Genomic DNA, 26,475 nt, shown 5'->3' with positions numbered 1-26,475 from the left:
AGGCTTCTGTGTATCAGTATCTCTTTGCAGTGCCAGTGCCACAGAGACCTGGAGCAAATCCAGAGCAACTGAGAGGCTCTTGGACAAATCTGAGGGATATGGGAGACCGGTGTTGGTTCCCTTGAGCCTGCTGGTCATTTGGGACATTTTGGGTAGGAGTGGGGACATCCCCCAGGTGAATATCGCTCTGCATGGGTGTTGTCACTGGTAGGGCTTTGCCTCCCCAGCATCTGCCTAAGTGCAGCACAGGCAGCAGGGAATGAAGGAGAGCCTACAGCGAGCACAAGAGTGGTCTGTTGTGAGGCTCAGGAGATGAGCTGATGTCTCAGGAGGATGGCCTGGATAAGCTGGCCTGAACTCCAGTGAAAAAGGGCACATAGAGGAGGAGGAAGGGAGGAGGAGCTTTGCCAACAAGGTCTCCCAGGCTGCTGTGCTTAGGGAAAGGGCTCAGGCAGGAGAGGAGGGTCCAGCAGTGCATTAGAATCATAACTGCCTGCAGGAACTGTCTTGTCATGTGCGCTTTGTATTTTTGTTTGTAATCTAAACGAAGAGGAAGCACAGTCAGCCTGAAAGGGAGCTCGATTTCTTAGGAGCTCCTCGTCAGTAGGGTTACTCTAACAGCATACCAATGCTATGTGACGCCTGTTTGACGCCATGGTTAAGGAGAAGTGCGAAAGGCTGAGGAAGGGCTGGTGTGGAGCCAGCGTCAGGAAATGTGGGAGGAATGGAGGGATGTCGTCCAAGCAGGCAAGGATGGGGCTGAGAAGGTCAAGGCCCATTTGGCTCGTATGATGCTTAAGGGATGGGAGCATCTGTCACACGAGGAAAGGCTGAGAGAACTGGGCCTGTTCGTGGTGGAGAAGGGAAGCCTGATGGGGGGGGGGTCTCTATTGATGGGTATAAATATGTGAAGGGAGTGTGTGAAGAAGATGGGGCTAGACTGCTTTCAGTGGTGCCCAGTGATGCCTGCAATCAAGGAGACAAAGCATCTGCCCTGCTCTCCCAGATGGGGGCTTTTACTAGGTGGCAAGCAGGAAGGCAGACCATAGCCTCCCTCCAAGACATCTCCAATTTTCACACTATTGTCCTGCCTTTGTGTTTGGGCTGCAGGCCTGCCTTACAGCAAGGGAAACCTCCAGCGAGGAGAGGAAGCCTGCCAGCTGCTCCACCACTGCTGCATCAGGCAGCGCTGCCCATGCTTGGCTCTTTCTATAGAGCAACGCTTGCTCCACTGCAGTCCCTGCCATGGGCAGTGTGCACCACCAGCGATGGCAAATGTCGACCTGGTGCAGCGCTGCTCTGGGGCGGGTGAAGGCAACAGTGGTCAGAGCGCCGTGTGTGGTGACATCCCAGTGTAGGACAGTGCGGGCGAAAGACCTGCAGCAGCAATAGCAATTAACTGGAGCCGTGTGAGGCCGGCAGGAGAGTTACTGGCTATGTGCAACAGAGCTCACTCTGAGCAGGACATGCTCCTTGTCCACCCCAGCCACCCCTGGCGATATGGCAATGTGCCCGAAGCCCTCACCTTGGGGCCGAGGCTCCAAACATTTTTTAATTTTTTTAATAGAAGAGAGAGAAATGCACAGTGGAAGCACAAACTCAGGCAGCGCCTGGAGGGCTGCGCGGGAGGGATGATGGAGGCATATCTCCATGGTGCCCATAGTCCCTGACTGGCCCGAGTGGGCGGTTAATGAGACAGACGATGCGTCCTGTGGCTGGCCTGTGGCTGCGTGGGTGCAGAGCCCCATGGCACCACACGTGTCCTCAGGGACTGCTGCAGTGTGGCCCTGCCATGCTCACAGCAACGTCCCGGGGCTGATGATGCCCACGTCATCGTAGCTCGCGTCCCTGGGAACCGAAGCCTGACCGTCAGTCGTGGCTCCTCACTGCTTTGGGTGGCTCAGCGAGGACCAGCTCCCCGCTGCGGACAGCATGGCCGGTGTCTGTAGGGGCCATTTCATCCCCCCGCTCCCCCTATGCCTAGGCACTGCCCACTGCTGCGGCACAGCACATGGGAGCTGTCTCTCCTGGCAGGACATCATGGCACTGGGAACAGCAGTGCTGCTGTGCAGGCTGCGGCACCTCTTACCTCCCAGCGTGGCCACTTCAGAGACATCTCTGTCACTTGGCCCCAGAGCAGCAGCCTGTCCCGGGTGCAGGACAGCTGTGGCATCATCATACCCATCTGGGGGGTCGTGCCTGGGCAGGGCAGGGGTGTCTGCGACAGACGGGGCAGTGAAATGAAGGCTGGGGCAGGGGTCATGTTGTGCCAGCCCCCACCGGCCACAGAGCTAGGGGTGCCGACATTGGGGCCTACGGCATGGGGCTGCCAGCTCTCGGATGGAGCCAGCAGCCCAGAGGCTCGTCCCTAGCCACGAGTGTCGGCCCAGAAAATAACCAAGGGCCACATGGCCATGCTGCACAGGCACCATGTGAGGCCCCAGGCTGGCACCGGCTGCAGCGCGAAGGCTGCACTTCTGGGCACGTTGCAGCACGGCCCTGCACTCCGGCCCCATACCTGCTGCTGTCGCGGGGCTGCTGACCTCCACGCTGTCGCTGGTGTAATACGGCAGCTTCGTCACTGTGCCCTCCGACACAGAGCCTGGAGGATGGGGCGTTAGGAGAGGCTGCCCAGTCCCACGGCCTGGCCAGCACCCTGGGCAGGACAGCCTCACCGCACAGTGTGGACTGTGAGGGGCCAGGATACAGCCCTGCACTGCAGCTCCCCGTGGCCAGCACATGGCTGGGCTCCCAGCACAGCTGCTGCAGCGGGTGCGTGGGGGCCTCAGCGCAGAGACCTCCCTCCCCTGGAAGAGGCGCCGGGCTGGGCTGGCCTCTTCCCACGGGAGTCAGGGTGCACACACCTGAGCCACTGGGCACCTCCTGGTACTCTGGCGTCAGAGTGTAGTCAAGCTCCTCATAGACGGCCTCAGAGATTGTGTCCCCAGCTCTGCCAGGGCCTGGAAAGCAAGGGCAGCCATAACCCCAGGCCATGAGCACAGCACATGGGATGGTGGGGGTCACCAGCTGTGCCCCCGATATCCCTGTGGCCCAGCTCCACTGCTGTGCCCCATCCACCGAGTGGCTCTGGTGCCCCTGCCTGGCCCTCGTGCCGCGCCAGGTCCTGCCGTCGCTTGGCACTGGCCTCCTGGCCTCCAACGCTGCACCTGCCCCCAGCCTGTGCAGCTGGGCCGCCCCATGGCCGGGCAGTCCCGGGAGCCATCAGCAGCCCCAGCCCTGACTGGCTCTGCCCTGGCGCCTCGTCCTGGTAGATTCAGCCCCGGAGAACCCTGGTGCGACCCACCTCTGTGCCGAGCCATGGCACGCCATGCCTGCACGGCGAGGGCCCCCAGGGCCAGGCAGAGCAGAGTGCCCAGGACAATGCAGAGGATGGTGGGCACCGGCATGGCCCCAGCACCCCCCGCGGGGCTCCTGTGGGCACCTGCGAGGACACCAACACGGCAGAGCTGGAAGGATGTCGGGAACCCTGTCCCATCCTGCATCACTGTGGACCCACAAGAGGATGCAGGGGAGCAGCTTGAGGGACAGGGAGGCCAAGGAGGGCACCCCTGTGCCTGGGGGGACTGCATGCAGCTCAGGGCAGTGCTCGGCAGCTGGGGTCTCCTTGCCAGAGCTGCTCCCCCTCCACTGGACTGCGCCAGCTGGAGGATCCCTGGGGCCACCACGCTGCCCTGCGCAGGCAGAGCTACCTGTGCAGGCTGCGCCGTCTGGGCATCCAGTTGCCATGGCTGGCGTGGGAGTCACTCTGGTGCCTCCAGGGTCCCCGTCGCACGTGATGTGGGTATCGCCAGGGGAGTCGCAGGGCTGCAGCTGCCAGGGTGCTGAGGGGCAGTGCCAGAGGGAGTTGGCCCCCAGCTCGCACTGCACCCAGGCCAGCCACGCGGGGCCTGAGCCCTGTGTGGTTGTGAGGGCAGATGCCAGCTGCCCGTGGCCCCATAGCCCAGCTGCTGGCACACCACGGCGGCTGTGGCCGGGCTGGTGCCATTGGCGCACACACTGCCTCATGTCCCATTGTAGAAGACCTCCAGGCACCCGGTGCAGCTGCTGCTGCCCACCAGCCGCAGGACTGTGAGCTCTGCAAGGGGGCAGCATGGTGGGGGTGCATGGCTCAGCTGGAGCTGGGCAGACACCCCCACTGTCCTGGCCACTCCACCCACCTCCCCTGGAACTAAGAGAAGCACCCCAAGGAGCGGACACCTCGAGGCAGTGGGGCAAAGGTGCCATCTCACCCCCCAGGACTGCCCAGGGTGTGGGGAGCTAGTCAGGGAGGTCCGTGGGGAGGGCTGGTGCTACGGCCGGTCCCACAGCCCTGCTGCCCCTGGACACGGTGGACCATGGCGCTGACCTGAGCAGAAGGCTGCCACGTCAGCGCCCTGCTTGCAGCTGTGATGCCCTGGGTCCGGGGCTGGGGCCGGGCAGTCCCAGAATGTCACCTTGGCCCCGGAGCAGCCACCGGCGCCCAGCCACACTGGCACCGAGCCCCGGGCATAGTGGGCCAAGCCGGGCGCTGCCAGGGCCTCTCCACAGCCCAGCTGGTGGCAGTCGACGGTGGCGTCCCAGAGGTCCCAGGCGTCCTCGCAGACATGGATCCAGGCCCCCTGCACGTAGACCTCCACTCTCCCAGCACAGCGCCCAGGGCCGCTCGCCAGCCGCACCTGCTGGCTCCCTGCAGCCAGAGACAGCCCGGGATGGGGCAGCCGCTCGGTCCCCCATGGCGCCCTGGGGCCCTTCCCGGCACACTCACCTGAGCACACAGACACCGCTTGCTTGACGTGGCCAGCAGTGTGGTGCTGGGCAGCGTGGAGTTGCACTGGGCCAGGCGAGCCTCCGTGCCCGTGCACCGGAGCCCACTCAGCCCCAGGGGGCTCGAGCCTGGCCCCGGCACTGGGGCGGTGTAGGCCTTCTGCACTGTGCCACACCGGAGCTGCTGGCACACCACACTGGTGCTGCTGGCGTCCCACTGCTGAGCCAGGACTTGGCCCCAGGCCCCACCCAGGGCCACCTCCAGGCGGCCATCACAGCGGCTCTCCCCATCCACCAGCCTCAGGGGTTCAGTGCCACCTGGCCCCACAGAGAGGCGAGATGTCCTGAGGCGCTGTGGGGACCGCAGGGTGCCAAGGAGCCCCATGGGATGCTGGGGGACAGCACAGCCCCACTGCCCTCCTCCTGCCCATGTGCCTGCTGCCCTGTGCCTGGGCTCAGCCCTCCTCCTGCCCTGACATGGCCCTGCTTCCCCAGACGGGCCCTGTGCCCCACAGCTCCTGGTGGCAGTGAGAGGGAGGGCCACACCTCCTTTTGGGGTGCCAGGTCCCCTCCCCACAGCAGGCCCTCCTGTCTGACACCACCTGCCCTGCACGCACCTGAGCAATTGACTGCGGCAGTGCGGCCTGGTGAGCAGGCGGGGGTCCCCAGCACCGTGGCAGGGCACTCTCCCAGGTGGGACTTGGTCCCGCTGCAGTGAAACGTGTCCTGCCACAGCGGGTCGCTCCCTGTCCCAAAATACCCTCTGTGGGGCACGGAGGCGGCAAAGCCGCAGCTGAGGTGGTGGCAGAGCACCTGGGCATCGGGCATATCCCAGCTGGCATCGCAGAGGGAGCCCCAGGTGCCGCGTGCCTCCAGCTCCACCTGCCCTGCGCACTCTGTGCTGCTGTTCACCAGCCTGAAGCCCGTGTAGGCTGGGAGGGAGAAAGGGTGCTGGAGACGACGGCTCTGTGCCCCGTGCCTCTACAAAGGTGGGAGTACTCAGGCATGGCAGCCCTCTGCCTCCCCACACCCTGCTGCCTCCCCGCTCCCCTGGGGACTGCCACAAGCCAGCCTGCAGCCTCCCTGCCACATCCCTGACCAGGGCACCCCTGTCTCTGCTGCCCTTCTCCCCGCACCCCCTGCTGCAACCTCTGCCTTGCACCCCGTGCTCTTATGGGAGCAGATGATGCCGGCATCACTGGCATTGGTGCAGCCCTGGCCATGGGGCAGCCTGCGGGCGCAGGCAGACAGGAGGGATTCGTTGCCTGCACACTCAAAGCCCCCATCCCAGATGGGCACGGCTCCTGCCCCAAAGCGTGCCGCCCCAATGATGGCCAGAGCTGCTCCACAGCCCAGCTCCTTGCAGATGACATGAGCGGTGTTGAGGTCCACGTGGGCCTTGCAGAGGGCAGGCAGCTCCAGCCCCGGGGAGCCCACAGGCACTCACCCCTGCAGAGCTGCACGCACAGCAGCAGCCCCAGCACTCTGACAAGGAGCTGGCTGGTGGTGGCCATCCCAAACACCTCCTGCCCCACAGTGCAGCCCCCAGCACCCGCTCGCCTCCTGGGCCACCAGAGACTGCTGTGGTGGTGGGGGCAATATATAGGCAGAAGCGCAGGCCCCGCTGCCAGGGGAGCCAATCAACGGCATTAGGCACCTTTTGAGACATTATCAGGAGGGTTATCTCCCATCTGACGGAGCCCCAGCCTCCAATAACCTTCTCCATCCCCGTGCATGCCCATATATGCGTCTCGGCTCCACTTCTGCCATCATGCGCTCCCCACCAGTGGGTGGGTGCCTGCCTGGCTGTCCCCGTGGGGAGCCTGATGATGATCTGAGCAGGACTCCCCACCTGGGTGCTGCAGTGGGTGCAGGGTGTACGAGCCCTCCCTATGTCTGAGCCTACGTGGTTCTGGGTGTGTCACACTGTGCCAGGGAGCCTGGCAAGAGCGACAGTTCTCTGCAGGGGGCAGCATCTGCTGCAGCCTCCTTGCTGCTGTGGGGCTGACCTCTGGCACCAGGTCCCTCCGCACTGCAGCCCTCCACATGGGGCAGGCACTGGGGCTGGCTCTGGGCTAGAAAGCTCCAGGGCGGCACCAAGTCAAGCCCAGCCCCAGGCTCCATGGCACATTGGCAGGAGGGCCTGGGCCCCTCACAGTAGCTTGCAGTCGGATGGAGGCGCTGCCTGCAGGCGTGTGCCGCACAGTCCCAAACTTCCATGGCAGCCATGCTCACTCCACACAGCACCAAGGCAGGAAGGAGTTGGTTCCCCCACTGCACACCAGCCCCCAAGGGGAAGCAGCTGCAGCAGCCTGAGTGCTGCTGTGTGTCAGGGCACACGCACCTGCTGGGCCTGCTGAACAGCCAGCATCTCACCACCTGCTTCTGTTTCTGCTCAGCCAGCTGCATTTCAGAGTACGATAATGCTAGGCTTCTGTGTATCAGTATCTCTTTGCAGTGCCAGTGCCACAGAGACCTGGAGCAAATCCAGAGCATCCAATGTGCTCTGGGGACAAATCTGAGGGTCATGGGAGACCGGTGTTGGTTCCCTTGAGCCTGCTGGTCAAGGAGACGTTCTGCCCAGGAGTGGAGACCTCCCCCAGGTTAACATTGCTCTGCATGGGTGGTGTCCCTGGCAGGGCCTTGCCTTTGTGATCATCACATTTAACCTCCCCAGCATCAGCCTGAGGGCAGCGCAGCCAGCAGGGAATGAAGGAGAGCCTCCAGAGAGCACAAGAGTGGTCTGTCGTGAGGCTCAGGAGATGAGCTGATGTCTCAGGAGGGTGGCCTGAATAAGCTGGCCCGAACTCCAGTGAAAAAGGGCTCATAGAGGAGGAGGAAGGGAGGAGGAGCTTTGCCAACAAGGTCTCCTAGGCCACTGTGCTTAGGGAAAGGGCTTAGGCAGGAGAGGAGGGTCCAGCAGTGCACGAGGATCAAGATGCCTGCAGGAACTGTCTTATCATGTGTGCTCTGCATTTCCGTTTGTATGCTAAAGCAAGAGGAAGCACAGTCAGCTTGAAATGGAGCTTGATTTCTTAGGAGCTCCTCATCAGTAGGGTTACTCTAACAGCACACCAATGCTATGTGACACTTGTTTGACACCATGGTTAAGGAGAACTGCGAAAAGCTGAGGAAGGGCTGGTGTGGAGCCAGCGTCAGGAAATGTGGGAGGAATGGAGGGATGTTGTCCAAGCAGGCAAGGATGGGGCTCGGAAGGTCGAGGCCTATTTGGCTCGTATGATGCTTAAGGGATGGGAGCATCTGTCACACGCGGAAAGGCTGAGAGAACTGGGCCTGTTCTTGGTGGAGAAGGGAAGCCTGTGGGGGGATCTTTATCAGTGGGCATAAATATCTGAAGGGAGGGTGTCAAGAGCTTTTCAGTGGTGCCCAGCGATAGGACAAGAGGCAACGGGCACAACCTGAAACCCAGGAAGTTCCGTCTGCCCAGCAGGATAAGCTTCTTTCCTGTGAGGGTGACAGAGCCCGGGAACAGGTTGCCTGGGGAGGTCGTGGAGTCTCCGTCTTTGGAGGCGTTGCAGAGGCATCTGGATAGGGTCCTGAGCGATGGGCTTTAGATGACCCTCATGGGCAGAGGCATTGGCCGCGATGATCTCCAGAGGTCCCTTCCAACCTCTGCCGTTGTGTGCTTCTGTGCTTCCGTGAACACAAGGCAGAGCGCAGGGCAGCTTCAGTCGTGCCACGCTGTCGGCCCTGTGCAGATGCACTGAAACATCACCCCAAGGCAAAAGGATCTGGAAAGCTCTGGCCACTTCAAGGCCTTCCTGACACAAAGGGCTTCCTTACCCTGTGCGGCATTGGCCTGAGGTTGCACTGCCACTGCCGAGCTGCTAGGCCCTGCTCCCTGCTAGTGCAGGTGCTGGTGCAGAACTGGGAGGGCAGAGGGAGACAGTGCCTGGGATGGTTCAGTCCAGCCTGCACCTGCGTTCCCCCCCTGTATGGCCTGTTTCTCCCCACCGACTGCAGTGGGAACATGGGAGGATGCCACTTCCAGTCTGTGCCCTTTTCAGGTCTGGTGAATCAGGCATGGCCCCAGCCCTGTCCCCTTGTTTCCCTCCCACACAACACCTGGAAGGGTGGCTGCTTCAGCATCTGCAGTAGGTAGCTAGGTGGATTTGGTTGTCAAGGGGACCTATGCTCGTGGCTGGCTGTACCAGCAAAGCAGTTCAGCCCAGCAATGCCTTGCAGGTCTCTTGGGCCTCCTCTAAGTTGTGGCAGCAGCCCTCACCCAAGGGCAGGGGAGTTCCCAGCACCTCGCTCCACCTCGGAATGCACCCTTCATCCAACATCACGGAACCCCCTTCCAAGGCAGGGATGAGGGTGGCCAGCACCTGCCCACAGTTGCGTCACAGCTGGTGGGAATCCTCCTCTGCCCAGGCAAGCTCAGCTGCCATGTGGGGACATTTTTTGCAGCTGCAGTGCAACAGACAGCTCCAGTGCCCCAGTGTGGGGATTTTCCCACTGTGTACAGACACCAGGGATGAGGTGCAGACCAGCAGCTGAGTCAGGGCTCTCGCAGGACACATCCTCCCTTGGCTGCAAAGCTCAGTGCATAGCCACTTGCTTCCCTAGTTGAAAGAGTAGCAGGTCACAGCAACAGAAGCTGTCGGGAAGTGGACTAGTGGCAGGGGCTTGTCAGACCTCAGCATTCCGGTATGGACTGCGTACAAATGCCGGCAGGCCTTGCAGAGAGACAAGAGTGGCATAGAAAGCTCATGCAGCATATGCACTGACCACATAGAGAGGAAAGAGCAGCATAGAAAGCTAATGCAGCGTAACCATTGAGCATGTAGACCTTCTGTGTTTAACTGGCGGAACATTCATGGGAGGTACCAAAGCTGTGAGCTGATTATGGAGATGGAAGTGCAGCAGCTGGGAAGCCAGAGAGGGATATTTAGCATTGAGAGACATGCCTTCAGCTTTCTTCCCAACCCTCCTTTGTACCCCTTGTGGGTGATGCCTCCAATCACGGACACAAACCGCGTGCCTTGCTGTCTCGGATGGGGCCAACGCTTGGTGGCATGCAGGAAGACAGGCCATGGCCTCCCTTTGAGGCACGCCTACCCATAATGCCACCGTCCTCCCCCACCGGTATGACAGCAGCAAAATTCCCTTCTTCCCTTGAGTGCAGCCAGTTCCTGCTACATTTCTTCCTTTAATCCCAATGTGTTCAGTCTTTCAATCGAACAAGAAAAAGAGAAGAACTGCCGCCGGAGACCACACGGCATGGTCCACCTCGATGGCGATACACTGTCCCGGCCCCACAGCATCCGACCTCAGGGGGCCTGCACGGCCACAGCCCTGCTGCCATGCCCACTCCCTGCCCATGGCTTTCACTGCCCTGGTGCTTCTGGGGAAAAGAGGCAGAAGGTATCCAAAGCCTCACAGCTCACGGGGTTTGCCACACTGGCCTCCAAGCAGCCCTGGTGCACCCAGGGCTGTGCAGGCGAGAGAGGGACACTGTGGTTGTCCTGTCTCAGTGTCTGCTCAGGTGAACCATATCTGTGTTTCAGTGCTTTCCAGCTCTGAATCAGGGAACGGGAGCCAGGGTTAAGCACATGGGAGGAGTCCCACAGGGCCCTCCCAAACCACTCTGACCCAAGCCAGGCTCTGTGCCGGCTCTTGTTGGGGCAGCAGGTCACAGGGGCCTTGAGCTCTCGTTTCAGGTTCCTCTTAAGCTCGGGGGTGCACAAGTCTAGAGAGTTCAACTCCGTACTTGCATCCCGCTAGGACACCACAGGGCCTGCTTGCTGTCTGAGCAAAAGGCATTGGCCATGCAGGGTCCCAGGTGGCTCGTGAGTCCATGTGGGCTGTGCCTGGAAAAAAACACCCAGACTGTGAAGGCCAGGGGAGTGAGTGCAAGTGCAGGCTCCAGGCACTTCTGGTCCAGCCCAGATGGAAGAGTCCAAGTAGGGGCAATGACAGAGCTTGGAAATCAAGTGTGCTGCACCCCCTGCTGTAGTGGGGCTGATTTCTTTCCAGTTGAGGTAGAAAACATAGTCAAACTGTGTATAAAGGACTGCTCCTGCCCACTCCACGGTGATCTTCCTCCTTGTCATTGTCTTTCCCATCCCTGCAGCTCCCAGCAGCACAGTGGTGTGTGGCGCTTGTCCTTCTTCATGAGGTTGAAACAGCCGTGCCATAGTAACAGCAGCGTTGGCTTGCTTGTTGCCTGTGGCTGCATGTGTGTGGCTTACACTTGTGGTTTCCTGAACTACTCTTAGAGCACTCCAATGCCAGGGGACATCTGTTTGACACCATGCTTAAGGAGAACTGCCAAAAGCTGAGGCAGGGCTTGTGTGGAGCCAGCCTCAGGAAACATGGAGGAATAGAGGGATGTTGTCCGAGTAGGAAGGATGGGGCTCAAAAGGTCCAGGCCGAGACCCCGGCCCCTTTGGAGTTTAATGTGTTGAGGGATGTGAAGCAAGCAGGGCTTCTTTAAATCCATCAATAACCAAAGGAGGAGAAGGGAAGTTGTGGGCTCACTGCTGACTGGGCAAAGTGCCCTGGTGACAAAGCATGTAGGAAAGGCAGAGATCCTGAATGCTGCTTTGCTGCATTCTTTCCTGCAAAGACCGCCCTCCGCATATCCCAGGCCCTGGAGAGCAGGGAGAAAGCCTCAAGAGAGGCTGACTTTTCCAGATCCAGAGTAGCAAGTGTGGATTCCCAAAGGGGGAAATCATGCTTAACCAACGTGAGAGCCTTCTAGGATGGGACGCCTGGCTGGGTAGATGAGGGGAGAGCAGGGCAAGTTGTCTCCCTTGACTTGAGCTTTGGACACTGTCTCCCATCACATCCTCACAGGCAAGCTGAGGAAGTGTGGGTTAGATGGGCAGACAGTGAGGTGGCTTGAAAACTGGCTGTCTGGCAGAGCTCAGAGGGTTGTGATGAGCAGCACAAAGTCTCGTTGGAGGCCTGTAGCTAGCGGTGTCTGCCGGGGTCTATGCTGGGTCCAGTATTGTTCATCTTCTTCCTCAGTGATGTGGATGAAGGGACAGAGTGCACCCGCAGCAAGTGTGCTGATGATCGAAAACCAGGAGTGGCTGATAGCCCAGAGGGATGCACTGCCCTTCCGAGGGAGCTCGACAGTCTGGGGAGATGGGCAGAGGGGAACCTCATGAAGCTGAATCAAGGGAAGTGCAGAGGCCTGCCCCTGGGGAGGAATACCCGCTGCAGCAGTAGAGGGTGGTGGCTGACCTGCTGGAAAGCAGCTGTGCAGAGAAGGACCTGGGAGGCCTGGTGGACAACAAGCTGACCGTGAGCCAGTACCGTGCCCTTGTGGCCAAGAAGGCCAAGGGTATGCTGGGCTGCATTAGGCAGAGTGTTGTCAGCAGGTGGAGGGAGGTGATCCTTTGCCTCTACTGAGCCCTGGGGAGGCCACATCTAGAGTGCTGTGTGCAGTTCTGGACTCCCCAAGACGAGAGAGACATGGAGCTCCTGGAGTGAGTGCAGCAAAGGGCTCCTAAGATGCTGAAGGGACAGGAATATGTGTCATAACCTCCCTCCAAGACATCTCCACTTGTCACACTATTGTCCTGCCCTTGTGTTTGGGCTGCAGGCCTGCCTTACAGCAAGGGAAACCTCCAGCGAGGAGAGGAAGCCTGCCAGCTGCTCCACCAGTGCTGCATTGGGCAGCACTGCCAATGCTTGGCTCTTTCCGCAGAGCAGTGCTCGCTCCCTGGCAGTCTCTGACGTGGGCAGTGTGCACCACCAGCAATGGCAAATGTCAACCTGGTGCAGAGCTGCTCTGGGGCGGGTGAGGGCCACAGCAGCCAGGGTGCCATGTAGGGAGGCATCTCGGCTTAGGACAGTGCGGGCGGAAGCCCCCTAGCAGCAACAGCGATTAACTGGAGCCATGTGAGGCCGGCAGGAGAGTTACTGGCTCCATGCAACAGAGCTCACTCTGAGCAGGACATGCTCCTTGTCCACCCCAGCCACCCCCGGGATACAGCAATGTGCCCAAAGGCCTCACCTTGGGGCCGAGGCTGCAAACATTTTTTTATTTTTTTAATAGAAGAGAGAGAAATGCACAGTGGAAGCACAAACTCATGCAGCGCCTGGAGGGCTGCGCAGGAGGGATGTTGGAGACACATCTCCATGGTGCCCATAGTCCCTGGCCGGCCCAAGTGGGCTGTTAGTGAGACAGACGATGCCTGCTGTGGTTGGCCTGTGGCTCATGGGGGCAGATCCCCATGGCACCGTGTGTGTCCTCAGGGACTGCCACAGCGCGGCCCCGCCATGCTTACAGTGATGTCCTGGGGCCACTGACACCAACATCGTCGTAGCCCATGTCTCGGGGCGCTGAAGCTGGTGCATCTGTCGTGGCTCCTGGCAGCTCCAGGTGGCTCAGCGAGGGCCGGCTCCCCGCTGCGGACAGCATGGCCGGTGCCTCTAGGGGGCATTTCATCCCCCGGCTGCCAGGTCCAGGCCAGTGGTCCCCGCCATGCCCAGGCACCACCCACCGCCGCAATAGAGCACGGGGGAGCCACCTCTCCCGGCGGGATGGCACAGCGCTGGGAATGGCAGTGCTGCTGTATGGGCTGTGGTGCCTCTTACCTTCCAGCACCGTGACCTCGGAGACATCTCCGTCGCTCAACCCTGGAGAAGCGGCCTCTCCCGGGTGCAGCACGGCCGCGGCATCGTCATACCCATCCGGGGGGCCATGCCTGGGCAGGGCAGGGGTGTCTGCGACAGACGGGGCAGTGAAATGAAGGCCAGGGCAGGGGTCGCGTTGTGCCAGCCCCCACTGGCCATGGAGCTGCGGGTGCCGACATGGGGGCTGGGCCTGCTGCATGGGGCTGTCAGCTCTCGAATGGAGCCAGCAGCCCAGAGGCTCGTTCCTAGCCACGAGTGTCGGCCCAGAAAATAACCAAGGGCCACGTGGCCATGCTGCACAGGCACCATGTGAGGCCCCTGCTGGCACTGGCTGCGGCATGACGGCTGCACCTCTCGGCACGCTGCAGCACGGCCCTGCACTCCAGCCCCGTACCTGCTGCTGTCGCGGGGCTGCTGACCTCCACGCTGTCACTGGTGTAATACGGCAGCTTTGCTGCTGAGCCTTCTGATGGAGAGCCTGGAGGATGGGGCGTTAGGAGAGGCTGCCCAGTCCCACGGCCTGGCCAGCACCCTGGGCAGGACAGCCTCACCGCACAGCGGGGACTGTGAGGGGCCAGGATACAGCCCTGCACTGCAGCTCCCCGTGGCCAGCACATGGCTGGGCTCCCAGCACAGCTGCTGCAGCGGGTGCGTGGGGGCCTCAGCGCAGAGACCTCCTTCCCCGGGAAGAGGCGCCGGGCTGGGCTGGCCCGAGCACGGGAGTCAGGGTGTACGCACCTGAGCCACTGGGCACCTCCTGGTACTCTGGCGTCAGAGTATAGTCGAGCTCCTCATAGACAGCTTCAGAGATTGTGTCCCCAGTTCTGCCAGGGCCTGGAAAGCAAGGGCAGCCATAACCCCAGGCCATGGGCACAGCACATGGGATGGTGGGGGTCACCAGCTGTGCCCCCGACAACCCTGTGGCCCAGCTCCACTGCTGTGCCCCATCCGCTGAGTGGCTCTGGTGCCCCTGCCTGGCCCCCATGCTGCGCCGCGTCCTGCCCCTGCTCGGCACTGGCCTCCTGGCCTCCAACACTGCACCTGCCCCCAGCCTGTGCAGCCGGGCCGCCCCATGGCCGGGCAGTCCCGGGAGCCATCAGTGGCCCCCAGCCCTGACTGGCTCTGCCCTGGCGCCTCGTCCTGGTAGATTCAGCCCCGGAGAACCCCAGTGCGACCCACCTCTGTGCCGAGCCATGGCGCGCCATGCCTGCACAGCGAGGGCCCCCAGGGCCAGGCAGAGCAGAGTGCCCAGGACAATGCAGAGGATGGTGGGCACTGCCATGGCCCCAGCACCTGCTGTGGGGCTCCTGTGAGCACCTGTGAGGACACCAAAACACGGCAGAGCTGGAGGGAGGCTGGGGACCCTGTCCCATCCTGCGTCACTGTGGATGCATAGGGGGATGCAGGGGAGTGGCTGGCGGGACAGCGAGGCCAAGGAGGGCACCCCTGGGCCAAAGGGCCAACTGCTGCATGAAGCAGAGGGGTGACAGTGCCCGGGCAGCTGGGGTCTCCTTGACAGAGCTGCTCCCCCTCCACTGGGCTGCGCCAGCCCGAGCTGGAGGGTCCCTGGGGCCACTGCGCTGGCAAAGCTACCTGTGCAAGCTGTGCCGTCTGGGCATCCAGTTGCCCTGGCTGGCGTGGGAGTCACTCTGGTGCCACCAGGGTCCCCGTCACATGTGATGTGGGTGTCCCCAGGGGAGTCGCAGGGCTGCAGCTGCCAGGGTGCCGAGGGGCAGTGCCAGAGGGAGTTGGCCCCCAGCTCGCACTGCACCCAGGCCAGCCACGCAGGGCCTGAGCCCTGTGTGGTTGCTGGGGCAGATGCCAGTCGGCCCGTGGCCCCGCAGCCCAGCTGCTGGCACACCACGGCGGCTGTGGCGGGGCTGGTGCCATTGGCGCACACGCTGCCCCACGTCCCATTGTAGAAGACCTCCAGGCGCCCAGTGCAGCCACTGCTACCCGCCAGCCGCAGGACTGTGAGCTCTGCAAGGGGATAGCATGAGTGGGGCGGGGCACAGCTGAGCCAGGGCTGGGCAGACACCCCCACTCTTATGACCACGCCGCCCACCTCCCCGAGGCACTAAGAGAAGCACCCCAAGCAGCGGACACGCTGGGGCAGTGGGGCAAAGGCACCATCTCGCTCCCCGGGACTGCCCAGGGTGTGGGGAGCTGGTCAGGGAGGCCGGTGGGGAGGGCTGGCACCACGGCCAGTCCCATAGCCCTGCTACGTCTGGCCCCAGTGGAGGATGCCACTGACCTGAGCAAACGGCTGCTGCGCCAGCACCCTGCTTGCAACCACGCTGCCCTGGGGCTGGGGCCAGGGCCGGGCAGTCCCAGAGTGTCGCCTCGGTCCCGGAGCACCCACCGGCACCCAGCCACACTGGCCCCGAGCCCCGGCCGTAGCGGGCTGAGCCGGGCACTGCCAGGGCCTTGCCGCAGCCCAGCTGGCGGCAGACGACGGCAGCGTCCCAGAGGTCCCAGGCGTCCTCGCAGACATGGATCCAGGCCCCCTGCACGTAGACCTCCACTCTCCCAGCACAGCGCCCAGGGCCGCTCGCCAGCCGCACCCGCCGGCTCCCTGCAGCCAGAGACAGCCCGGGATGGGGCAGCCACTCAGGCCCCTGTGACACCCCGGGGCCCTTCCCAGCACACTCACCTGAGCACACAACCACCGCCTCCTCGGTGTGGCCCGATGGCACGGCGCTGGGCAGCGTGGCATTGCACTGGGCCAGGTGGGTCTCCGTGCCTGCACACTGGAGCCCGCTCAGCCCCAGGGGGATCGAGCCTGGCTGCAGCACTGGGGCGGCGTAGGCCTTCTGCACCGTGCCGCACCGGAGCTGCCGGCACACCACACTGGCACCGCTGTCATCCCACTGCTGTGGCAGGACTCGGCCCCAGGCCCCACCCAGGGCCACCTCCAGGCGCCCGTCACAGCGGCTCTCCCCGTCCACCAGCCGCAGGGGTTCAGTGCCACCTGTCCCCACACAGAGGGGAGATGTCCTGAGGCACTGTGGGGACCGTGGGGTGCCAAGGAGCCCCACAGCTTGCCGGGGGACAGCACGGCCCCACTGCCCTCCTCCTGCCCATGTGCCTGCTGCCCTGTGTGTGGGCTCAGCCCTCCTCCTGCCCTGACATGGCCCTGCTTCCCCAGATGGGCCGTGTGCCCCACAGCTCCTGCTGGCAGTGAGAAGGAGGGGCACCCCTCCATTTGGGGTGCTGGGTCCCCTCCCCACAGCAGGCCCTCCTGTCTGACACCACCTGCCCCACACGCACCTGAGCAATTGACTGCGGCAGCGTGGCCCAGTGAGCAGGCGGGGGTCCCCAGCGCCGTGGCAGGGCACTCTCCCAGGTGGGACTCGGTCCCGCTGCAGTGAAATGTGTCCTGCCACAGCGGGCCGCTCCCTGTCCCAAAATACCCTCTGCGAGGCACGGAGGCAGCAAAGCCGCAGCCGAGGTGGTGGCAGAGCACCTGGGCATCGGGCATGTCCCAGCCGGCATCGCAGAGGGAGCCCCAGGTGCCGCGTGCCTCCAGCTCCACCCGCCCTGCGCACACCGTGCTGCCGTTCACCAGCCTGAAGCCTGTGTAGGCTGGGAGGGAGAAAGGGTGCTGGAGACGATGGCCCTGTGCAGCTACAATGGTGGGGGCACACAGGCATGGCAGCCCTCTGCCTCTCCATGCCCTGGGGGCTGCCACAAGCCAGCCCACAGCCTCCCTGCCCCGTCCCTGCCCTGGGCACCCCTGTCCCCGCTGCCCGTCTCCCCATGCCCCCCGCTGCAGCCTCTGCCCCGTGCCCTGCTCTCTTACGGGAGCAGATGATGCCGGCGTCACTGCTGTGCGTGCAGCCCTGGCTGTGGGGCAGCCTGCGGGTGCAGGCAGACAGGAGGGATTCGTTGCCTGCACACTCAAATCCCCCGTCCCAGATGGGCCCAGCTCCTGCCCCAAAGTGTGCTGCCCCAGTGATGGCCAGAGCGGCTCCACAGCCCAGCTCCTTGCAGATGACATGGGCAGCGTTGAGGTCCACGTGGGCCTTGCAGAGGGTTGCCCAGCCTCGGCCCTGCCTGACCTCCACACGACCCGAGCAGGCACTGTCCCCACTGACCAGCTGCACAAACCCTGCCGGGGAAGAGAGTCCGGGGTCGCCTGGAGGTCCCTGGGACATGTGGAGGGGCTGCCACCAGAGCTTTGGTGCTGGCACAGGTGGCCCCCGGGGGCGAGACAGCCTGGGCTGTGACCACCACAGCTCTTACCTTGGCAGACCACGCCAACATCCCAGCTATGGCTTCCATTGTACAGCTCCCATCCCTTGATAGTACATTCCCAGAGGGCGGACTCATCCCCGCGACAGTCAACGACAGCCAGATGAATTGGTCCAGACCCTTTCCCAAAGCGGCTCCAGGCATGGGCGCTTTTGGCTGAGCCACAGCCCAGCTGCTGACACACCACCTCGGCATCTTCCATGTCCCATTCGTTATCTGCCACCGTCCCCCACTGGCCCCGCAGCTTCACCTCCACTCTGCCGGCACAGGGACCACCTCCATTCACCAGCCTCAGCTCCACGGCATCTGCATTAGAGGTGCCCTCAGGGCATGAGAGTGCTGCCCTCCAGCGCCACTCCCACACCCGGGGAGTCCCTGGTGGGGAGGCACTGGGCATGGCCATAATGGCTCCCAACCGCGTGCAGCCAAAGGGCTGCCCCCCAGCACAGTCACCTAATCCCTCACCTGAGCATGTCACCCCCACGTCCCAGTCATGTCCGCAGTAGTGCTGGCCCCAGCCATAGTGGGAGCAGTGGTGGAGCGCTGTCTCGGTGCCACGGCAGAAGAAGGGTTGCAGCCAAATCCGGCCAGCACCTGCCCCAAATGGGGTGTATGGGGAAGTCCTGGCCACGGTGCCACATCCCAGCTGCCTGCAGACCACGGAGGCTCCGCGGACATCCCAGATGAAGTCATAGCTGCACACGGTGCCCCACTGGCCCTCGTGCTTCACCTCCACCCGGCCAGCGCAGCGGCTGCCTCCGTCAACCAGTCTCAGCTCCTCAGTGCCTGTGGGTGCCCATGTGGGACCACAAAGGAGGATGTGGAGCCCCCACATGATGCCACGGGTGCCTGGTGCAGCCTGCCCTGCCAGGTGGGCCCAGGGGGCTATGTCCCACAGCTGTTCCCTGCCCTGATGGCCTCCACTCCCCACTGTGGGGCTGGCTCTTGGGCCCTGGCATATGGCCGTGTATGTGGAAAAGCCCTGGGGGCACTGCAGGATGCGAGCTGTGAAGAAAGGCAGGGCCATATCCAGCCCCTGAATGTCCAGCACCTGACGCAAGGGGAAAACTGTGGGGCATGCATACTGCCACATGTGCTCAGTGTTTGGCCCCACTGCAAAAACCCTGTCCCCAGCACACCCCAGGCACCGCGAGTGCCCGAGAGCTGTCCAGGTGGGATGTCTCCACTGGTGTCCTTGGGAAGCCTGCCCAGCAGGTCACACACAGGCCCATGGGGGCCACCCCAGCCCCATCGTGTCTTCCCCATCCCCAGGGCTGCCTCCCACTCTCGGCATGAGGGCAGGCAGCTCCAGCCCCGGGGAGCCCACAGGCACTCACCCCTGCAGAGCTGCATGCACAGCAGCAGTCCCAGTGCGCTGGCAAGGAGCTGGCTGATGGTGGCCATCCCAAACACCTCCTGCCCAATGCTGCAGCCTCCAGCTCCTGCTTGCCTCCCAGGCCACCAGAGGCCCCCGCTATGGGGAGGGCAATATATAGGCAGAAGCGCAGGCCCCGCTGCCAGGGCAGCCAATCAACAGCGTTAGGCACCTTTTGAGACGTTATCAGGAGGGTTATCTCCCATCTGACAGAGCCCCAGCCTCCAATAACCTTCTCCATCCCTGTGCATGCCCATATATGCGTCTCGGCTCCACTTCTGCCATCACACGCACCCCACCAGTGGGTGGGTGCCTGCCTGGCTGTCCCCGTGGGGAGTCTGATGATGATCTGAGCAGGGCTCCCCACCTGGGTGCTGCAGTGGGTGCAGGGTGTGTGGGCCCTTCCTATGCCTGATCCCACATGGGTCTGGGTGTGTCACATTGTGCCAGGGAGCGTTGCAAGAGCCCTGCCCCAACAAGGACTGTCCTGTGCTGCGGGCAGCATCTGCTGCAGGCTCCTTGCTCACTGGTCCCTCCTCACTGCAGCCCTCCACATGGGGCAGGCACTGGGGCTGGCTCTGGGCTAGAAAGCTCCAGGGCGGCACCAAGTCAAGCCCAGCCCCAGGCTCCATGGCACATTGGCAGGGGGGCCTGGACCCCTCACAGCAGCTTGCAGGCGGATGGAGGTGCTGCCCAGCTGCCTGCAGGCCTGTGCCCCTCAGCCCCACAGTCCCCATGGCAGCCACGCTTGCCCCATGCAGTGACGGGGAAGGAAGGAGTTGGTTCCCCCACTGCACACCAGCTCCCAAGGGGAAGCAGCTGTGGCAGCCTGAGTGCTGCTCTGTGTCAGAGCACAGGCATCTACTGGGCCTGCTGAACAGCCAGCATCTCACCACCTGCTTCTGTTTCTGCTCAGCCAGCTGCATTTCAGAGTATGATAACGCTAGGCTTCTGTGTATCAGTATCTGTTTGCAGTGCCACTGCCACAGAGACCTGGAGCAAATCCAGAGTGACTGAGGGCCTCTTCAGACAAATCTGAGGGATATGGGAGACTGGTGTTGGTTCCCTTGAGCCTGCTAGTCAAGGGGACATTTTGGGTAGGAGTGGAGACCTCCCCCAGCTTAATATCGCTCTGTGTGGGTGGCATCACTGTCAGGGCTTTGCCTTTGTGATCATCACATTTAACCTCCCCAGCATCTGCCTAAGTGCAGAGCAGCAAGCAGGGAATGAAGGAGAGCCTCCGCCGAGCACAAGAGTGGTCTGTCGTGAGGCTCAGGAGATGAGCTGATGTCTCAGGAGGGTGGCCTGGATAAGCTGACCTGAACTCCAGTGAAAAAGGGCACATAGAGGAGGAGGAAGGGAGGAGGAGCTTTGCCAACAAGGTCTCCCTGGTTGCTGTGCTTAGGGAAAGGGCTCAGGCAGGAGAGGAGGGTCCAGTAGTGCATGAGAATCAAGCTTGCCTGCAAGAACTCTCTTATCATGTGTGCTCTGTATTTCTGTTTGTACTCTGAAGCAAGAGGAAGCACAGTCAGCTTGAAATGGAGCTCGATTTCTTAGGAGCTCCTCATCAATAGGACTACTCTAACAGCACTCCAATGCTGTGTGACACCTGTTTGACACCATGGTTAAGGAGAACTGCGAAAAGCTGAGGAAGGGCTGGTGTGGAGCCAGCCTCAGGAAATGTGGGAGGAATGGAGGGATGTTGTCCAAGCAGGCAAGGATGGGGCTCGGAATGTCAAAGCCCATTTGGCTCCTACGATGCTTAAGGGATGGAAGCACGTCACACGCGGAAAGGCTGGGAGAACTGGGCCTGTTCATGGTGGAGAAGGGAAGCCTGTGGGGGAATCTTTATCAGTGGGCATAAATATCTGCAGGGAGGGTGTCAAGAGCTTTTCAGTGGTGCCCAGCGATAGGACAAGAGGCAACGGGCACAACCTGAAACCCAGGAAGTTCCGTCTGCCCAGCAGGAAAAGCTTCTTTCCTGTGAGTGTGACAGAGCCCGGGAACAGGTTTCCTGGGGAGGTCGTGGAGTCTCCATCTTTGGAGGCATTGCAGAGGCGTCTGGATAGGGTTCTGGGCGATGGGCTTTAGATGACCCTCATGGGCAGGGGCATTGGCCGCGATGATCTCCAGAGGTCCCTTCCAATCTCTGCCGTTGTGTGCTTCTGTGCTTCCGTGAACACAAGGCAGAGCGCAGGGCAGCTTCAGTCGTGCCACGCTGTCGGCCTTGTGCCAATGCGCTTAATTGTCACCCCAAGGCAAAAGGATCTGGAAAGCTCTGGCCACTTCAAGGCCTTCCTGACACAAAGGGTTTCTTTACCCTGTGTGGTATTGGCCTGAGGTTGTAATGTCACTGCTGAGCTATCAGGCCCTGCTCCCCGCTAGTGCAGGTGCTGCTACAGAGCTGGGAGGGCAGAGGGAGACAGTGCCTGGGATGGTTCAGTCCAGCCTGCACCTGTGTTCCCCCCTCTCCCCGTACGGCCTGTTTCTCCCCACTGACTGCAGTGGGAACATGAGATGATGCCACTTCTGGTCTGTGCCCTTTTCAGGTCCGGTGAATCAGGCACAGCCCCAGCCCTGCCCCCTTGTTTCCCTCCCGCACAATGTCTGGAAGGGTGGCTGCTTCAGCATCTGCAGTAGGTAGCTAGGTGGACTGGGGAGTCAAGGGGACCTGTGCTCGTGGCTGGCTGTACCAGCAAAGCAGTTCAGCCCAGAAATGCCTTGCAGGTCTCTCAGGCCTCCTCTAAGTTGTGGCAGCAGCACCCACCCAAGGGCAGGGGAATTCCCAGCACCTTGCTCCACCTCAGAATGGACCCTTCATCCAACATCCTGGAGTCTTCTGCCAGGGCAGGGATGAGGGTGGCCAGCACCTGTCCACAGTTGCATCACAGCTGGTGGGAATCCCTCTCTGCCCAGGCAAGCTCAGCTGCCATGTGGGGACATTTTTCCCAGCTGCAGCACAACAGACAGCTCCTGTGCCCCAGTGTGGGGATTTTCCCACTGTGTACAGACAGCAGGGATGAGGTGCAGACCAGCAACTGAGTCAGGGCTCTCGCAGGACACATCCTACCTTGGCTGCAAACCTCAGTGCATAGCCACTTGCTTCCCTAGTTGAAAGAGTAGCAGGTCACAGCAACAGAAGCTGTCGGGAAGTGGACTAGTGGCAGGGGCTTGTCAGACCTCAGCATTCCGGTATGGGCTGCGTACAAATGCCAGCAGGCCTTGCAGAGAGACAAGAGTGGCATAGAAAGCTCATGCAGCATATGCACTGACCACATAGACCTTCTGTGTTTAACTGGTGGGACAATCACGGGAGGTATCAAAGCTGTGAGCTGATTATAGAGATGGAAGTGCAGCAGTTGGGAAGCCAGAGAGGGATATTTAGTATTGAGAGATGTGCATTCAGCTTTCTTCCCAGGCCCGCTTTGTACCCCTTGTGGGTGATGCCTCCAATCACGGACACAAACCGCGTGCCTTGCTGTCTTGGATGGGGCCAACGCTTGGTGGCAGGCAGGAAGGCAGGCCATAGCCTTCCTCTGAGACATCTCCATCTTGTTTTTTGGCTGCAGGCCTCCCTTACAGCAAGGGAAACCTCCAGCCCATGGCTGCAAGTCTCTGACTTACACTTGTGGTTTCCTGAACTACTCTTAGAGCACTCCAATGCCAGGGGACATCTGTTTGACACCATGCTTAAGGAGAACTGCCAAAAACCGAGACAGGGCTTGTGTGGAGCCAGCCTCAGGAAACGTGGGAGGAATAGAGGGATGTTGTCCAAGCAGGCAAGGATGAGGCTTGGAATGTCCAGGCCGAGGTCCCTTTGGAGTTTAATATGTTGAAGGATGTGAAGGACAGCAAGCAGGGCTTCCTTAAATCCACTGGTAATTGAGGAGGAGAATGGAAATTGTGGGCCCGCTGCCGACTGGGGCAGGGGCCCTGGTGACAAAGCATGTAGAAAAGGCAGAGATCCTGAATGCTGCTTTGCTGCAGTCTTTCCTGTGAAGACTGGCCCTCCCCACATCCCAGGCCCTGTAGAGCAGCTGCCGGTGCCCAGCCACACTGGTCCAGAGCCCTGGCCATAGTGGGCCAAGCCGGGCACTGCCAAGGCCTCACCGCAGCCCAGCTGGTGGCAGACGACGGCGGCGTCCCAGAGGTCCCAGGTGTCCTTGCAGATGCAGCTCCAGGCCCCCTGGACATAGACCTCCACTCTGCTGGGGCAGAACCTGGGGCCGCTCACCAGCCGCACCTGTCGTCTCCCTGCAGCCAGAGACAGCCCAGGCTGGGGCAGCTGCTCGGGCCCCTGTGGTGCCCTGGGGCCCTTCCCGGCACACGCGCCTGAGCACACAACCGCCGTCTCCTGGGTGCGGCCTGGTGGCACAGAGCTGTGCAGTGTGGCATTGCACTGGGCCAGGCCTTGGTCCCAGGCCCCACCCAGGGCCACCTCCAGGCGCCCGTCACAGCGGCTCTCCCCATCCACCAGCCTCAGGGGTTCAGCACCACCTGGCCCCACACAGAGGGGAGATGTCCTGAGGCACTGTGGGGACCGTGGGGTGCCAAGGAGCCCCACAGCTTGCCGGGGGACAGCACGGCCCCACTGCCCTCCTCCTGCCCATGTGCCTGCTGCCCTGTGTGTGGGCTCAGCCCTCCTCCTGCCCTGACATGGTCCTGCTTCCCCAGACGGGCTCTGTGCCCCACAGCTCCTGCTGGCAGTGGGAGGGAGGGGCACTCCTCCTTTTTGGGGTGCTGGGCCCCCTCCCCAGGAGGCCCTCCTGTCTGACGCCACCTGCCCCACACGCACCTGAGCAATTGACTGCGGCAACATGGCCGAGCGAGCAGGCAGGGGTCCCCAGCGCCATGGCAGGGCACTCTCCCAGGTGGGACTCGGTCCCACAGCAGTGAAAAGTGTCCCGCCACAGCGGGCCGCTCCTTGTCCCGAAACACCCTCCGTGGGACACGGAGGTGGCAAAGCCGCAGCCGAGGTGGTGGCAGAGCACCTGCGTGTCAGGCATGTCCCAGCCGGCATCGCAGAGGGAGCCCCAGGTGCCGTGCGCCTCCAGCTCCACCTGCCCTGTGCACTCTGTGCTGCCGTTCACCAGTCTGAAGCCCGTGTAGGCTGGGAGGGAGAAAGGGTGCTGGAGACGAAGTCCTCATGTCCCCTGCTCTGCAATGGTGGGGGCATGCAGGCATGGCAGCCCTCTGCCTCCCCATGCCCTGGGTGCTGCCGCAAGCCAGCCCACAGCAAACCTGGTGGAATAGAGGGATGTTGTCTGAGTAGGCAGCGGTGGGTCTTGGAAGTTAATGGCCCCTTTGGAGTTTAATGTGTTGAGGGATGTGAAGGACAGCAAGCTGGGCTTCTTTAAATCTATCGATAACCAGAGGAAGAGAAGGGAAAGTGTGCGCTCACTGCTGACTGGGGCAGGGGCCCTGGTGACAAAGCATACGGAAAAGGCAGAGATCCTGAATGCTGCTTTGCTGCAGTCTTTCCCATGAAGACTGGCCCTCCGCATATCCCAGGCCCTGGAGAGCAGGGAGAAAGCCTCAAGAGAGGAAGACATTTCCTTGGTGGAGGAGGATGGACTTAGGGATCACTGAAGCAAACTGGACATCCACAAGTCCATGAGCCCTCATGGCATGCCCCCAGGGGTGCTGACGAGCTGGCCAAGGTGCTTGCTAGGCCCCTCTCAGTCCTCTTTGAAAGGTGCTGGAGTTCAGGAGCGGTGCCTGAGGCATGGAAGAGAGCCAGTGCCACTCCAGTCTTCCACGAGGGCAAGAAGGAGGGTGCAGGGAAGTACACGCCGGGCAGCCTCACCTCGATCCCTGCCAAGGTGATGGAGCAGCTCATCCTGGACACCACTGGCAAGCATGTGGTGGCTAAGAAAGTGATCCAGAGTAGTGAGCGTGGATTCCCAAAGGGGGAAATCGTACTTAACCAACGTGAGAGCCTTCTAGGATGGGACACCTGGCTGGGTAGATGAGGGGAGAGCAGGGCAAGTTGTCTCCCTTGACTTGAGCAAGGCTTTGGACACTGTCTCCCATCACATCCTCACAGGCAAGCTGAGGAAGTGTGGGTTAGATGGGCAGACAGTGAGGTGGCTTAAAACTCGCTGTCTGGCAGAGCTCAGAGGGTTGTGATGAGCAGCACAAAGTCTCGTTGTAGGCCTGTGGCTAGCGATGTCTGCCAGGGGTCCCTGCTGGGTGCAGTATTGTTCATCTTCTTCCTCAGTGATGTGGATGAAGGGACAGAGTGCACCCACAGCAAGTGTGCTGATGATCCAAGGATGATCCTGAGAGGAGTGGCTGATACCCCAGAGTGCTGTGCTGCCCTTCCGAGGGAGCTCAACAGTCTGGAGAGATGGGCAGAGGGGAACCTCATGAAGCTGAATCAAGGGAAGTGCAGAGGCCTGCCCCTGCAGCAGTAGAGGGTGGTGGCTGACCTGCTGGAAAGCAGCCGTGCAGAGAAGGACCTGGGAGGCCTGGTGGACAACAAGCTGACCGCGAGCCAGCACTGTGCCCTTGTGGCCAAGAAGGCCAAGGGTATGCTGGGCTGCATTAGGCAGAGTGTTGTCAGCAGGTGGAGGGAGGTGATCCTTTGCCTCTACTGAGCCCTGGGGAGGCCACGTCTGGAGTGCTGTGTGCAGTTCTGGGCTCCCCGAGACAATAGAGACATGGAGCTCCTGGAGCGAGTGCAGCAAAGGGCTCCTAAGATGCTGAAGGGACGGGAGCATGTGTCATGCGAGGAAAGGCTGAGAGAGCTGGGCCTGTTCATGGTGGAGGAGAGAAGCCTGAGTGGGGGGATTTTTATTGATTAGTATAACTATGTGAAGGGAGTGTGTGAAGAGGATGGGGCCAGAGTGCTTTCAGTGGTACCCAATGATGCCCGCAATGAAGGAGACAAAGTGTGTGCCTTCCTCTCCTATATGGGGCATGTGCTTGTTGGCAGGCAGGAGGGCAGACTGTAGCCTCCCTCTCGGACGTCTGCCCCTGTAACGCTACTGTCCTGCCTTTGTGTTTGGGCTGCAGGCCTGCCTTACAGCAAGGGAAACCTCCAGTGAGGAGAGGAAGCCTGCCAGCTGCTCCACCATGGCCGCATCGGGCAGCGCTGTTGATGGTCGGCTCTTTCCACAATGCCGTGCTCACTCCATGGCAGCCCCTGCCATGGACAGTGTGCCCCACCTGCGATGGCAAATGTCAGCCTGGTACAGCACTGCCCTACGGCAGGTGTGGGCCACAGCAGCTGGGGCACCATGCGGGGAGGCATCCCGGTGTAGGGCATCGTGGACGAAACACCGGCAGCAGCGACTGTGATTAACCAGAGCTGGGTGAGGGCAGCTGGAGAGTTACTGGCTCTGCGCGAGAAGGCTCATGCTGAGCAGGACGTGTTTCGTGTCTGCCCCAGCCACCCCTGGGAGATGGCAACATGCCCAAAGCACCGACCCTGGGGCCAAGGCTCAAAAATTCTTGGTTTTTTTAAT

The 26,475-nt window shown here is 61.6% G+C and overlaps 1 protein-coding gene across 1 annotated transcript; it reads right to left on the bottom strand.

Moving 5' to 3' along the window:
* Window positions 1-325: 325 nt before the first annotated feature.
* On the bottom strand, window positions 326-26,276 carry LOC135328613 (scavenger receptor cysteine-rich type 1 protein M130-like). Its single transcript, XM_064513493.1, has 20 exons — window positions 26,177-26,276; window positions 23,802-24,116; window positions 23,064-23,503; window positions 17,623-18,682; window positions 17,180-17,488; window positions 16,031-16,348; window positions 15,740-15,952; window positions 14,971-15,357; window positions 14,557-14,694; window positions 14,116-14,211; window positions 13,772-13,855; window positions 13,339-13,467; window positions 5,382-5,696; window positions 4,789-5,082; window positions 4,367-4,687; window positions 3,305-3,442; window positions 2,865-2,960; window positions 2,519-2,602; window positions 2,090-2,218; window positions 326-540 (listed from the first exon to the last, which is right to left on the bottom strand). Exons 1-20 carry the CDS (start codon window positions 26,274-26,276, stop codon window positions 326-328), a joined length of 5,181 nt encoding a protein of 1,726 aa, XP_064369563.1.
* Between the last annotated feature and the right edge of the window lie 199 nt (window positions 26,277-26,475).

Source organism: Dromaius novaehollandiae, chromosome 5 (genome assembly GCF_036370855.1).
Source record: "Dromaius novaehollandiae isolate bDroNov1 chromosome 5, bDroNov1.hap1, whole genome shotgun sequence".
Taxonomy (NCBI): Eukaryota; Metazoa; Chordata; class Aves; order Casuariiformes; family Dromaiidae; genus Dromaius; species Dromaius novaehollandiae.
The sequence above is the reverse complement of the archived record's forward strand: the minus strand, read 5'-3'. Positions and strand labels throughout refer to the sequence as shown.

Coding starts and splice junctions, on each gene's coding strand:
- LOC135328613 (XM_064513493.1), bottom strand. CDS start 26,276: ATGCCCTACACCGGGATGCCTCCCCGCATGGTGCCCCAGCTGCTGTGG. Junction 13,856..14,115: donor GGAGGTGCCCAGTGGCTCAG/GTGCGTACACCC, acceptor CCCATCCTCCAG/GCTCTCCATCAGAAGGCTCA. Junction 13,468..13,771: donor CAGCCCCGCGACAGCAGCAG/GTACGGGGCTGG, acceptor CGTCTGTCGCAG/ACACCCCTGCCCTGCCCAGG.